Source organism: Mauremys reevesii, linkage group 9 (assembly GCF_016161935.1).
Source record: "Mauremys reevesii isolate NIE-2019 linkage group 9, ASM1616193v1, whole genome shotgun sequence".
NCBI classification, from domain to species: domain Eukaryota; kingdom Metazoa; phylum Chordata; order Testudines; family Geoemydidae; genus Mauremys; species Mauremys reevesii.
Window position 1 is genome coordinate 56,870,099 of NC_052631.1, and position 15,349 is coordinate 56,885,447.

Here is a 15,349-nt window from a genome sequence, read left to right on the forward strand (position 1 = left end):
GCTGAGCAGGAATAAACTGAGTTATTGGATCCCAGGTTATTCTCTCTCCAGGGAGAGTGATGCTGGAACTAGGGCTGCTGGTATGCTAGTAACAACCCAAATATATGGCTTCCGCCTTCAGTACCCCCACTATAAAAGTTGTTTCAGTACCACTGCAGGGCTTAAGAACACATCCTGCAGTTGCTCAGTGCACAGTTGTATAACATACACACACATTGTGGAGCAGTTCTCTGGGCTGTGTTATACAGGGGGTCAGATGATGGTCACAGTGGTCCCTGCTGGCCTTGGAATCTATGGAAATAGTGATTTAGAAGGGCATTACGTTAATTGAAGGATATATACTCTCACTCCACCTTATCTCAGAACACTCCTTCCTGCTCAGTAATGACACTTGGCATGCTCTATCCATTGAGCTCAGTAACGCTCATCTACCTTTGCACTGCAAGATTTTATCAATGGGGATACTAAGGCATGGAGACGGGAAGTGATATGACCATGATTGTACAGAGTTGGGAACAAATCTCAGGTTTCATGACTCTCCCTCTGCAGCAGGACACAGGCTCTTCACTTCATTCCATAGACCTCCAGCACCCACAGGAAACCTGAGGATTTGTTACCTCTTGCTAATTATTATTAACCATGTTTATTATGGCAGTGCCTAACAGCCAACCGAGAGTGGGGCTCTGTTGTGCTACGTGCTGTGCAAGCACTGAGTAGCAGACATTCCCTGCCCCAAAGAGCTCACAGTCTAAACAGAGCAGTTAGACATGGGGTGAGGGAAGGTGTAGAACACGCCAGCAAGAGTGATTGGAATGGCAGCAAATGGCATGGTAGTCCTACTGTTTTGTTTTTAGGTACTTTTCCATAGGTGGGAATCAGCTAAATGGAAAGATAAGTGAAGGAGAGGGGACATTGAAGAGAAGGGGGTGAGGGGACAGGGCAGAGAAGAGGTAAGAGGGGCACGTGTGGAGAGAAGCTGAGGTGCAGAGATTGTGAGGGAGGGGAAGGAGAGGGCTGGATCCAAGAGCCGATTAGCACAGGGCAAAGACAGCCCAGGCAGAAAAGCAGAAAGTTCTCTCAATGTCTAGAGGTCCCTGCTTTAGGTGCGTCTGCCCCTTCCCCTCCCTCTCTCTTTACCTCAGCTTCTCTCCACCTGCCACCTGGTGGGTGAGTGTGAGTGCCCTAGTGCCCTGAGAGCATTTCTGGGACTGGGAGAAGGCCCCATTTGACCCCATCTCCCCCCAGTACAGCAGTCTTTGCTTTGGCTAGTAGGCTAGTCTGCCTCCTGGTCAATACAGAATTGTTCTCCAGTCTAGTGCTGAGTAATTTTTACCTCTTCCCTGGAGAGATTGTTCATTGGTCCAATCAACCTCCCATCTGATATGTGGTTTAACTGTTTGTTTCTTCAAATAATTTAATTTTCCTAATTGTGTCCCTATTCACCACCCTAGAATCCATCTCTGCACCAGGTGGCACTCATTGCTCTAATAGCATTTCCAGGTCTTGGCTATGACTGTATTGTGCTAAGCCCTGTCTGTAGGGAGAGACAGTCCCTGCCAAAGAATTTACTCCCAAGATAGATAAGGACAACGGAGGCTCAGAGACTGTAGTGATTTGCCCATAGTAGATCAGTGGCAGACCTCAGAAGAGAACCCAAGTTTCTTGAGTCCCCACCCAATGCCTTCTCCACTGGCATAATGGTTCTCTGACAGTTGCTTCAGATACTTGTATACAGTTATCATACTTCTTGGTGTGCATTGGCCACCCAAATCAGTGTTATCTGTCCAGGTATTTATCATGGTAGGATCAGAGCATTGTAATGTGGGAGGGTGAAATCCCCCTTGCCACCTCCCCAGATGGCAAGATTATTAGTGCCCCATAATGCCTACCTTGTACACATTGATGGGAAGAGCTATGAGGATGTAGAGAAGGTCCCCAAGAGCCAAGCTAGCAATGAGGACATTGGGCCCATTCCTCATGCATTTGTTCTTGTAAATGATCCTCAGCAGGGTGGAGTTGCCGATGATGCCCACCATGAAGATGGTGCAGGACACGATGGTATTGATGTACTTGAAGATGTGTCTGATTTCAGCAGGCTTTATACACATAGTGGGCAGGGGTAGCTGTGACTGGGCGTTTTCAGGGGTGTCATTCGACTCGTTGGAGGAGGCTCTGACATCCTGGAACAAGCTCGATTGGATAAGACTGTAAACCTGCTCCTGGTGTAGAACCTTAAATGGAATCGTGCTCTCCTTGACGTTCCTCGGGGTCTGACTGCCGACGCTTGAGAAGAGGCAAGTCAGGCAAATGGCTAGTACTACAGAAGTTGGGATTCTAGCCATTGAGGATGGAACACCAAACCCCAGCCACATTCCTATGTGCATTTGCTTGCAGCAGTATGAATGTCTGTTTGAGTCTTGGCTTCTCCTGTAGAGAAGGAATGGGGGGAAAACAGTTATGGGGGAAGGGGAAGCATGATGAAATTGAGGAATTGAATGATGAATCAGCAAAGAAACCCCACTGTCATTATTCTCATAGGGCCTGACCAAAAGTCCAGTGTAGTCAGTGGAAGTCTTTCCACTGACTTCAATGGCTTTGGATCCAGTCCATTCTCAGAGCAGTAGTCACTGAATCTAACATGGACTAACCTCTTTAAATATCTTAAATACAAAAAAATGCTGCTGTGTCTGAAATCCTTTAATTCAGTATTTCAGCAAAAAGCCTTTGCCCCTCAGGCACTGCCCAGTCCTTATTCCCCGTCTAAAATGATTTATTTTGTGTATTGCAGCTATATCACCTTAAGCTGAGATCTCAAGTGAGCCAAGCTAACCAGGGCCAGTTTGCTCAGTACAATAGAAGTCCTATCTTCCCAGAGACATAGGGAGACAATACATGATGCACATTGATTCATGGATCATGAGTAATCCAGAGACTAGTTAAATGGAGCTATACTGTACTTTGAGGTCTGCTGACAACAACAAACATTGGTTTTATTTCAAGTAGTGGTGTTGATTCAGTACTGCAGTTGGCATTCTTCACTTCAGACCAGGAATGGGCTAACAGCTCAGTGTGCTGCACTGTGCCACAGGCAGTGCAATATATCAGATGAAGTATGAACCAGTGACGTGGTCAGTGAAAATCCCATGGCACTTATCACAGCTGTAAGTGTGTGAACCCCAGGTCTGGGCTCACTTCCAAACCAGGTAATTACTGCAGTTGATTAAAAATGTTATGTCAAAACACTTTTCTGAAGAAAAGTGGCTTTTTAATTTCACTGTAAATTTTCCCAGAAAATTCCCGTTTGAGGTTGCTGCATTGAAGTGGTGGGCAGAGTGCTTCATATAGTCTGTAGAGCACTTTGGGATGTGATTGATACAAAGCGTCTTCAGTGCATGAAATACAAACAGATGTTTCTTCTCAGCCTGGCCCGGTGAAGGCTTAACAGTCAGGCTCAGCCACTGATTGGCTGTCTGACCTCAGTCAAGCCACTTCACCCATCAGTGACTCAGTTTCCCTGTCTGTAAAATGTAGCTAATGTCCTCACTTATAAGGTACTCTGAGATCGGTGGTTGAAATGTGCTAGCTAAGAGCTATCATTGTTACAAGAACCAGTGCAGAATAGGCCAGTCTCCTGTTAAGAATTCTATGTCCTATTGCTCTCAGAACAAAACCAGATTGAATGCTGTGAGTCTGAGGTTTGCCAACAAACACTGATCTCAGGCCTGCCTTTTATATCTTGCTGGCTGTCATCCCAGGCCCCCACATGGCTTCCATTTATAATTTGGCCTCAGATAATTACATCTGAGTTTATCTTTAAACAATCTTCTCCGATTCCAAAACACAGAAGAAATGCTCGTCGGTAAGAGAACAGCAGTAATATCCATCTAGCTTAGGCATCACCATAGTATCTGAGGCAAAGAGTTCTGTGGCACCTTATAGACTAACAAATGTATTGGAGCATGAGCTTTCATGGGTGAATACCCACAAAAGCTCATGCTCCAATACTTCTGTTAATCTATAACAGGGGTAGGCATCCTATGGCATGCGTGCCAAAGGTGGCACGCGAGCTGATTTTCAGTAGCATTCACACTGCCTGGGTCCTGGCCACCAGTCCGGGGGGCTCTGCATTTTAATTTAATTTTAAATGAAGCTTCTTAAACATTTTTAAAACCTTATTTACTTTACATACAACAATAGTTTAGTTATATATGATAGACTTCATATATAAAGTCTATCATATATAGACTTCTAAAACCTTCTAAAAACTATAAGGTGCCACAGAACTCTTTGCCGCTTTTATAGATCCAGGCTAACACGGCTACCCCTCTGATATATAGTATCTGAGTGCCTTACAATCTTTAATATATACTTATCTTCACAATTCCCCTTTGTAGCGGGGCAGTGTTGTTATTTCCATGGTACAGAGGAGAAACTGAGGCCAGTGAGATGAGATGACTTGCCCCAAGTCACACAGGAAGTGCTTGGGAGAGCAGGCAGTTGAACCTGGGTTTTCCACGTCCCAGGCTAACACCCTAACCAATGGATCTTCCTTCCTCTTTGATAGCCTTGGTAACACCCCATGTAAACCCCTTCTCCACACCCCACACAACAGCACTGCATTATGACAGTCTCTGAAGTGCCCACTGTCCCATTAGAACTGGACCTGAGGCTAATGGAGATATTCCCATTGTCTTCAGTAGGCACTGGAGTCAGCCAGTAGAGATTTGTCCAACATTACAGCTGTGTGAGGCAGTCGTGAAGCAGTTAAAGATCCATTTTCAGCATGCTCCATGTAGAACTAAAAGAAACCATGTGGCTGAATCCATCCCTGAATAGACCACATTTGCTTGGAATAGACCACAAGATTTTCTCCCATTATGGTGTGTTTAAACCAAACATCTAATACCAATTAATATGGTGGGGGAATATTTTCCCCCTCTATTGGTATAGTTCTTTAATTGCAATGCTTAATTTCAGAATCTTCCACAACATTCATGTTAAATATTAGTGGACACATGTAACTCTCCCAAAGCAATATGCTGCTTTGATGAATGATAGCACAGTGGTGCTCACCTCCCACTTGAGACCTCTAGGTGCTCCCATAAAGCAAATAATACACATTAGTGCTTATTCCACTTCCCAGCTCATGGCCACTGTTTTAAAATAGCAGTGTGCACATCTCAGGATTTCAAAACACTAAGCCATTTAACCTCACAATGTCCCAGGCAGTAGGTTAATATTACAGAGGAGAAAAATGGCACAGATAGCACGTGACTTCTCCAAACTCACAGAACAAAACCATGGTGGAGCCAGGAATACAGTTCAGGTCTCCTGACTCCTACACAATTGCCATAATTACATGACCATCCTTCCTCCTGCTTTAGCTAGTTGCAATTATAAAATAAGTTTTAGATAACTACAGTCCACCATACAACAGACTGAGCACAAACACCTCTACCTCGATATAACGCTGTCCTCGGGAGCCAAAAAATCTTATCGCGTTATAGGTGAAACTGCGTTATATCGAACTTGATTTGATCCACCAGCACACGCAGCCCCCCCCCACCCCGGAGCACTGCTTTACCATGTTATATCCAAATTCATGTTATATCGGGTGGCGTTATATCGGGGTAGAGGTGTATAACAGAATTAACACTTGTGATGTACCAGGGCAATACCTTGCTGATTAGATAAATAGATATGAACTTTGCCTTCTGTATTTAACATTGTATAAAGTGATATTGGGCTTGATCTCTCCTCCAGTAAAGTCAAGGGGAGCTTTGACTTCAGTAGGAGTCACAGTAAGACTATAACCTCCAGCAAGTTGCTTGTTAAACTATGGGGACCATTTGTGACAGGGATATTCAGAGTACTGGTAAGAGATGGGGTGAAAGGAGAAATGTGGCAGGCCAAGATTCCAGGAAAGGGGTATGGAGTGGGGGCATGGAGATGAGGGCCAGGGACTGGGAGGGATGTAAAAGGTAGTGACAAGGTGCACTGCTTGGTCTCAGAATAGGGAAGCTCCAGGAGAGGTAGAAGGAGGGGATGTTTTTTCCCCTTTCTATCTTGAATTGGGACAAAAAAGCTAAAACTAGAGCATTTTTATAGAACTGAAATCCCACAAAGTCTAGTGTTTCTGAAATGAAATATGCTCCTGGATTCCCTGCTGCCCACTTGCAGTCACTGCTGACTGAAATTGATTGATTATTGTCAGTTTCACAACTGCCCACCATTGAATAGCTGCAGTGAAACTAACCAGACTCTTGTTGGGAGCAGGGAGCCGAGATAGCCAGCTGACCTAGAATTGCAGACCCTAGAAGCCTTGGGCTCACAAGTTCTGAGGCAATCTACACTCTGCTTATGTTCTGCTGGAAGTTCACTGAAATTGAACCATTCCACAAAGTGTTTCTCCTTCCTTTTAATTCCTAAAGGCAATTGAGTCCTTGGTAGTTTAAATAACAAACAAACAACTTTGGGAGGGAGATTATAGCATTTGTTTCTGATTATATGCCAAATATGGATAATTAAAAAATAATCAAATCTTTTAGTCACAGAATGGATCTCCTAAGTGATGCTGGAGAATTCAAATTGCTGTAGAGTTTATTAAAGGGATTAGTAATAAAAGATACTTTTTAAAGACAATTTCTTTGTATTATAACTGCTTATCAGGGGTGGCTCTATGATTTTTATTGCCCCAAGCATGGTAGTCAGGCGGCCTTCGGCTGTGTTTCTGCAGGTGATCTGCCGGTCCTGCGCCTTTGGCATACCCACCGCCGAATTGCCGCCGAAGCCGCGGGACCGGCAGACGTCCCGCAGGCATGCCTGACTGCCACCCTTACAGCGACCACCAGGCTGCCCCCGACGGCTTGCTGCCCCAGGCACGCGCTTGCTGCGCTGGTGCCTGGAGCCGCCCCTGCTGCTTATGATAGAGGAGAAAAAGTCAAAGTGCCCCATCAATTTTTTCACCAGCTAATAACTAGGATGCTTCTGTGTGGTAAAATATTCATGCTAACGATTGCACATGTGCATAGCAACTTTTATCCAGAAGGGGCCCAAACAGCCTTATAAATATAACGAGTGGATAAACTATATGCCCGCATCACTCCATCCACCACTGTGGTGAAGAGCAGCAACTGAAAAACCGCACAACAGTTTAAGACAGGAAGTGAAAAAGATGATATTCCATTGCAAGGGCAAGAGAGTTGGGATTTTAGGCAGAATATAATATATTGCAGTTGGGAATTCAGTCAGGACATCAATCTATCTATTGATCATCATAGTATATAAGGTCCTATGGCTAATACCCCATCTCATGCAAAAAGTGAGATAAGATCTTTAATGACCTCAAGTGGTCATGACCTTGGTTTTATGTCACATCCAGAAAATGGCAGCATTTAGCCAAACAAAATTATATATTTGAAAATTCTATCTACCAATATTATTTAATTGTTTGCAGCACTTTGTGCCAGGCTAGTGTAAGATACTGACTAGATGCTCTGTGTTCCTATCTAGGGGCTAGTTCATCTACAGGCTAATATATGCTGCCAGCCAACAGAGTTGCTCATTAAGCTCGAGCAGTAGAGGTCTGTGCTTTGACACTAAGGGTCCAGGATTCCAACATGGCTGATAGTGGGGGATCCATACATATGCAACTCAGTGGAGTGAAAGACATTTATCAGCTGTTAACCAGATAGCAGAGGGACACCCACCAAAAAACAGCTACACTTGTACCACTCCCTTAATTACATTAGCACTAGAGCTGAGTGAAATCTTGTTTGGAAAACAATGCCGATTCGGTGTCACTGAAACATTTTGTCAAGTATCAGAGGGGTAGCCGTGTTAGTCTGGATCTGTAAAAGCAGCAAAGAGTCCTGTGGCACCTTATAGACTAACAGACGTATTGGAGCATGAGCTTTCACCCACGAAAGCTCATGCTCCAATACGTCTGTTAGTCTATAAGGTGCCACAGGACTCTTTGCTGCTGAAACATTTTGCAAATTTGTGTCACTTTTGCCAAATTGCTTCATTAGACATTTTTTTTAAAAAATGCAGATGTTTCATTTTGACATTTTTGAAACAAAATGTTTCAATTTTTCAATTCATAATGACTATGCTTTAGTTTTATTGTTTGAATTAAAATCAAAATGAAATGTTTTATTCAACCTGAAACTTTTAAAATGTTTTTTCAGAATTGCCAACAAACCAAAAAATCTGTTATAATACAGCTGTAATTAGCACAAGAGCTGCCTGCTACCTAATTCTGCCCCCTTTTGCTCTGCCAGCCTTTGGTCCTACAATTCTTATGCAAGTGTGCAGCCCCATTTACTTAAATGGGACAGCTCATGTGAGTAAGGAGAGAGTGATCAGGCAGTTCCAATTCCTACATATCTTTTCCCACAAGGTGCTTGTAAAACAATTAACTGAAAGCAGCGACTGTTCCTGCTTGGTCTTAAAAGTCTGAAAGTCCAAAAATTAATGAAAAAGTGTCTTTGTTGATTCATATTTCCAGGCTCTTGTGTGTGCCTGAAATGTTAGCATGCTGGTCTGAAGCAATACAATCTCTTTTAAAGGGAGACCATCCAGATAAGTAATCATTGTAACATCTCTTTATAGGACTAATAGGTGCAGGATATGGTCCATCCTTCATCATCCTAATTTTACAGATGGGGTAACTGAGGCACAGATGGGAAGAAACTTGTCCAAGGACACCCAGCAAGTCAACTGAAAAGCCAAGGGTAAAATCCCTGGACGATGCTATACTCCTCATAATAAAAAAAAAATCCATCCTGGTTTTACTAACAACTCCATTAACTACTGTACTGACAGAATCATTTACATTCCTTTTTTGGAAAAGTAATAGGAATTAAACCAATATGGTTCTCTAGAAATTCAACAGTGGTATACAGAAATTTCTGTAGAAAGCTAGAGAATTTAATGGAGAATGAGATCCTCTCTGTAGAATCTTTAAACCATTTTGTAGATGGTACAGAAAATTATATCCCTGCGCTAGAAATCCGTGGGTTGTTTAAAAATGTTATTCAAAGGTTAGCAGCATTTTCTACTAAATCCTAATGGACTTTCTCCTAATGGTGCCTTTCTGATTTTGTGTTTTTTTCCAGTGTAATTCTTGCGTTTCACCCAACAATGAAAATAGACTGGTCAGTGTCACTTTCTGTGTCTCATGCACTAGCGCATTGCTGCAATGTTTGTATTGTCAACACTGCAGGGAAACATTTAAATGCAAACAAAAATTGTTTGGACTAAAACAATTGATGAAAACACTTCTGTTACTATCTGGTTGTGTAACCCTCCCCGCAACACAGTTGGGCCAGATTCTGAGCTGTTGTGGAGCTGTGCCGATTTAAACTAGCTGCCGGTGTAGCACCTTTGTGCCTAAACTACAAGTCAATTTCCTTCTAAATAGCATGAAACGTATCAGATCAGAATTATACCTGTACCAAGCTGGAACTAGACTCCTCAAAGGAGTCACCTGATATTTTTGAATGTTAGAATTTTTTGCAATAAGACCCTCACATTAGTATATACACCATATGTGTAAAAATATCAGCATCCATCTCTAGACAACTCTCTGATTGCTGCGCTTGGGATGAGGCTACAGAGCATAAATGAATCCACATAAGGTTGTGGTCTGTTTACACTCCTGAGGTAGCCATTATTGAAGCAGTTTTCAGATGGGACGCTAGCCACAAATGGAGCAAAAATCACCACAGCCCCACCCCATACAGAATGCTAGCATCCCAGAGGTGGCATAAGCCTGGGAATTAAGACCTCTCTTGAGGTAAGGATGAACCCACTAGATCCTTAGTTAGCCATTCACTTTGATGCAGCCTCTCCCTTATCTACCTGCTGTGTGATGGCATGCTGATTTCAGGGGGACAGCCGTATGTACCTGCTTTACCAGCAGCACTGCCGGTGTGTGCTCTTCCTGGACAAACCTGACATATTATACAGCAGACAACAGAGTAAGAACCTTTCTGGAGATAAACACCTATTGGCATGAAAGATAACTGAAATAAAGGGCAGAGTATTAACATCACATGCCCAGCTGTCTATTGGGTCTGAACACAATCAGGTTCCTACACAAACAAGGGACAAATGCAGGATTTGCCCTATAAACTGCTGAACTCCCTTTCTTGCTTTCCAAAAGACTTATTGCTCACACCCTCTTTCTCATACACACCTCAGGAACATCTTGAGCAGTTCTCAACCTCCTTTTTAGCTTGTCATCCAGAGGAGAGATCGGGGAGAGAGAGGGAAAATGACATTCAAACATGCAAAAGTTCTTATTAGGAGGTTCAGTTGTTGGATTGGCTTGTTTGCAAAACACAGCATGAAATTACATAGCCTTCATCAGGATTAAGTTACCTTCCTCGTCCTTAGGAACTCAGAGGCTCCTTGGGTTAATTTAATTCACTCTGATGGCTCTTTCTTTCTGGATAGGCAGCTGGGCTTGGTCTGGAGGCCCCAAGGGTGTTAGATCCCAGAATTTTCTTTAATGTGCATGAGCTGGGAAAGGATGGTGTCGCCGAGACTGACTGCTCATTACCTGCTGAAGTGGCTTTGAATGGGGTGGTTAATTATATAGCGGTCCCTCTGTGCCCCCCGGACACCAGCACTACAGCCAATGGTTGAAGGCCAGGGTGAGGTTGGAGGAGGAGGGGGAAGTGAGAAAAATACAGGGTAGCTCTCATAAGGGAGATGAAAATAATAAACAAGTAGTGTGCTGCAGGCAGGAAGGAGGAGGAGGAGGGATCCACAGGCGGGGTGGGGGGGGAGGATGGGGAGGGAAGGTTGGATTGGATCCCTTATTATTGCAAGAAACATAGCTGGCCTGATACTGCACTGGAGCATTTTTGTAATGGGGCCCGAATTCCTGCGCTGTATAACTGTCTTTCAGAGTGCAGGCTGCAGCCAGAGCTGAGCCTGTTTGGGGAAAGGGTGCTGAAGAGATACATGCCCTGATGCCAATGGCTGGACAAAACCGGTTGCTCCCATAAGAAGCTGATAGCCTGCTCCCTCTGCACCAGGAATGTGTCACCAGAGTGTGCTCCAGCCCAGGTGTGACGTGTCCCTTAGCACCTGAGCCCAGCAAGGGGTGAGTAAGGCAGGATCCAGACATTCCGTCCAGGCCAGCACTCCTGATGGAGGAGTGTGACAGAGGGGCAGATGGCAGCTCAGCTGATTGCCTCCCACTGGAAACAGCCTCGGCTGCCCCACTTAGGAAGAAAGTCAAGCACTCGTGAGTGGAAAGAGTCCATCTGGAGGGGCTGAGAGGGCGAGTGCTAATGTCCTTTGCATCTGGGAAGAGACAGGACTCAGCTGTAATGAATGTAAAGGGGATTCTTGATTGAGGCTTCTGCAGACAGGGAGACCTGTGATTTTCTCTGGATCACAGACTGACCTACCTAACATCTCCCTATGTGCCTGCCTGGAGTCAGCAATTATGGAATGGATCACTGACTACACTCCAAGAATCTGTCTAGCAACCTCAGCTATGGGGGGGTCACACACACTGTGCTCTCCCATGTAGCTTCTGCTTTTGTTGGGTCTTGTTTTGTTATTTTCCCAAAATAGATTAGACTGGAAGTTTATGGCTGCTTTCAGTGTATGGAAATCCCAGCTAGTAAGTAACTCCAGTCACAGACAGCGCGTCTGCAGCAGAAATGCCCAGCATCATCTGCCTTCTGCTTCCTACAGACCACATTTTTTGACAATAACTAGTGCCATTAAAGTAGCTCATGCCTTGGAGGATGGTGAAGAGAGGGTTACTCATAATGGAGCCAATCATTGGTCTGTCTAGTCCAAACCAAATAATTATGACCTGCCACTTCTTCAGGGTTACAACATCCAAAAATATAAGAAAGAAAAATTCCCCAAAGTTCCACCAGAATCCTCTTTGCCAGTAATGCAACAGAGAGCCTGTTCCTGGGATTGGCCTGCTTCCACCAGCCTTCCCTATGGAGGCTAACACTTGTGTGCTTCTGGTGAAGACTGCAAGGTTGTTTCATGAAATTCCTTTCCCTCATGCCCAGAGGTAGGGGTGATCTTAAACTAAATGTTTCCGTTGACGGATTGGCAGCTTGACCAAACCTGTTTCTGGACTGCAGGATTTCAATATTCCCCCTTTAGATCAATACTCTCCTTGGCTCACCTACTTCTAAGGGGAAATTTCCTTCTTAAGCCAGACAGGCAATCAACTTATGCCCAGAAGTATGAAATTTGACTGAGGTATGAAACTTGTACTACAAAATCCACAAATCATGGAAAAATCACTTGGCTTGTGGTATCCTTACGACTTGAAACTCAAGACAGGGACCAAAGGTTTTGCTAAAGTTCATGAGTTGAACCTTCTGAGCAAACCAGGAATGATTAATGTTTTCATGGCTTTTTATGTTGACAGCACACACAGAGAAATTAGATAAAAACATAAAAGACTCTTGCTGGAAGGTTGCAGCATGACACTACTGTCTTAGAATTCAGAGTGATAACACACAAGACACACAGAGAAAAATCAGGCTGCTCACTAAATCAAAGGCACAACTCACCTCACCTCACTCTAGGCTTGCAGCAAACTAACTGCTGCTAGACCCACGCATCCCTGAAATTTAAGCGAGAGTCTACAGTTTCAACACGGTTTTCAAATACACCACAATGGTGAGATCAGGTATAAGGCAATTAAACTTCTCTCGGGGACTTCAGAGTCATTCATCTCAGCAGTTCAGGCTAAAAAAATGCACAGACACTAGAGCCAAGGATCACTTGAAGCAGTGCTGTCCAAACCCACCGAGCTGTGCCCAGCTCTCACTGGATTTTCTGATTGTTACTTCAGCTTGTGAGCACCTCCTACGTGTTCGTTAGTCCACTAGCAAAGGCTGCAGGTGTGGCCAAAATCACTGCTCGTGCATGCCGCAAATGCCTGCTGGAAGCTCAGTTCATGTGATATTGGCATGAATCTCCTTGAGAGGGGAAGGAGTGCTTCATTTTTCTGTTTGCAAATCAATCTGTGACTGATTCTAACACAGAGAACTAAAAAAATCCAGCTGAAACTAGCTCTTGAATGAAAGGGCCAGTGGGAGAGAATTTGGAGCCAGCAAAGAACATCACAGAACCATGGAGAAATGAAGGTACAGAGAAATTATCTGAAACGAATGTCATTTACTCTCCACTTTGACTGAAAATGTTTGTTAGAGCTGAAGCGTGAAGACAGGAAGCAAACACTTCTGAGTGGGAAAGGGATGTGGGGCTCTAGGACAGAGGGAATGTGTTTAGCAGCTCAGTGAGGGAACAGAGACGTGGGCACTGGACTTATGGCTGTCAGGTTAGCATGCAGGTTTCTGACACCCAAGATAAAAAAAAAAAGTCTGTTGTGTCAAGCCAGCCAGCCACCTGGAGCCCTGGGGTTTTCTAGAGAGCCCCAGCTCCCAACTGCCTGTATCTTGGGGAGCCAAGCAGCCTGGGAGTCCAGTGCACCAGGGAACTGGACAGCCAGGCAGGGAACTAGTTTCTGTTAAAGTTTTGACAAATCAACACATGCCCCCAGAATGTTTAGATTCCATCAAATCAGCATTTTCTGACTGAAAACTTTCCCACCTGAAATCTTTTATCTCTACTAGTCAGCGCATAGATTGGGGATGTCCTAGTAGTGGTAGGAAGCTGTGTTGGTGGTGGTCTTCTGACTCAGTACTGAGCCAATAGTGGCAGGGGATGGAGGTTTTCTTTTGGATGAGACAAAAAACTGAGGTTCTAGTAATCTTTAGAACCCTATTTGGGCTATCTGTAAAAGTCACAGTGTTCACTGTGGTATTCTGGCCAACTGCCAAAATTAGTAATTAGCTCCTTCCTCCCAATATTCTTTCTGCAATTTAAATTGTACGCATGTTCTATTTCATGCCCTGCCCTCAACGATTGTGTAATGGTGCTGTGAACTATTAAACACTGCCATGGTTCACAGTAGCGTGATGGAAGTACAAGGCTAGATTCTTTCCTACATTAGGGCCTTACTATGTGATTCTTCATGGTAGATATACCCAGCCATGGGAAGATTATCCCATCTTAGGGGGATCCTGTGTATCACAGAACCAGCATACCGACTGCTAAACCATCCCCCTCCCTGTTGCTGTAACACGGACACCCAGGGGAAAAGGGCTATGCCCAGAGTTCCCTTAAGTCTGCCATTATGGTTTCTTGGGACCACAAGCAGCTGGCAAAAGAGTAGTCACCAGGCTGCAGCCAGGGCCAGTGCAAGGAAGTTTCGCACCCTAGGCGAAACTGCCACCTTGCGCCCCACCCCCCCAAGCCCTGTGGCAGCTCTGCCCTGATGCACCCCCCCGTGGCAGCTCCCCCCCTGCCCTGAGCCCCCCCCCATGGCAGCTCCCCTACTGGGGAGCCGTCTGGCACCTCCCCACCCCAACTCACCTCTGCTCCAGAAGCCCTGCTGTTGTGCCCGTCGCCGGGCTCGTGCCACGTGCGCTAAGCAGAGCTGCGGAGCTCTGCCCAGCCGCCGGCGCCACCGCCGGCAATGAGAAGAATCATATGGGATGGAGCGGCCACTGCGCTGGGAGGGAGAGGGAGTCTGAGCCGCCGGCAGGCAGCCCAGGGGTTCCCTTGGGTCAGCGCACCGCCGGCAGCCCGAACCCCTGGGCTGCCGGTGGCACGCTGACCCTGGGGAACTCTTGGGCTGGCTGCTGGCGGCGGTGCGCTGACCCAGGGGAACCCCTGGGCTGCCTGCTGGTGGCTCAGACGCCCTCTCCCTCCCAGCACAGCGGCCACTGAAAGACTTAAAAAAAAATGGAGGGCGCCACTTTTTGGCGCCCCCAAATGTTGGCGCCCTAGGCAACCGCCTAGTTGGCCTAAATGGTAGCACCGGCCCTGGCTGCAGCAAAAAGCAAACAGCAGCTGCAGGATCAGGGGACCCAAAAGGTGGCTCAACATACCCCCTTACTCTTGAGTTGCACAGTGTGCTCCTTATCTGCAGGCAAAGATTTGGGGCACAGTTAATAAAGCACTTTGGAGGGAAAGGTACAATATGCATGTAAGGATACCATATGAGTCAGAGAGAGAAGAAAAGTCCTACTAACTACTTCCTATTGTGCATTTCCTGGTGGTTTGGAAAAGCAAAAAGCCTCTCATGTTTCTAATTCCCATTTGGTTTATAACCTCGGGATCAAGCTACAAGCTTTATTAACGTGAAATCTGATTGTGTTCTGGCAGAAAGACATACCTGAGAAATTGCAACAGATTGGTTTGTTTGGGAATCTGGTGAGATGTTTCCAAATTTAGCTTGGAATGGAAAGCTAGTTATAATTGGAGCTGGCATAGACATCTTTCC

The 15,349-nt window shown here is 45.2% G+C and overlaps 1 protein-coding gene across 2 annotated transcripts in view; it reads right to left on the bottom strand.

Moving 5' to 3' along the window:
• LOC120371669 (endothelin receptor type B-like) overlaps nucleotides 1-15,349 on the bottom strand; it is a 69,323-nt gene that overhangs the window by 18,291 nt on the left and 35,683 nt on the right. Inside the window, exons 1-2 of one of the 2 annotated variants that reach the window (XM_039487693.1) lie at nucleotides 10,387-10,417; nucleotides 1,890-2,427 (exon numbers count right to left, since the gene is read on the bottom strand). In XM_039487693.1, coding sequence (XP_039343627.1) covers nucleotides 1,890-2,384 — 495 coding nt within the window. In that variant the 5' untranslated portion in view covers nucleotides 2,385-2,427; nucleotides 10,387-10,417. Of the gene's footprint in view, nucleotides 1-1,889; nucleotides 2,428-10,386; nucleotides 10,418-15,349 lie in introns of those variants that run through there. The other variant, XM_039487692.1, reaches the window with a different exon arrangement.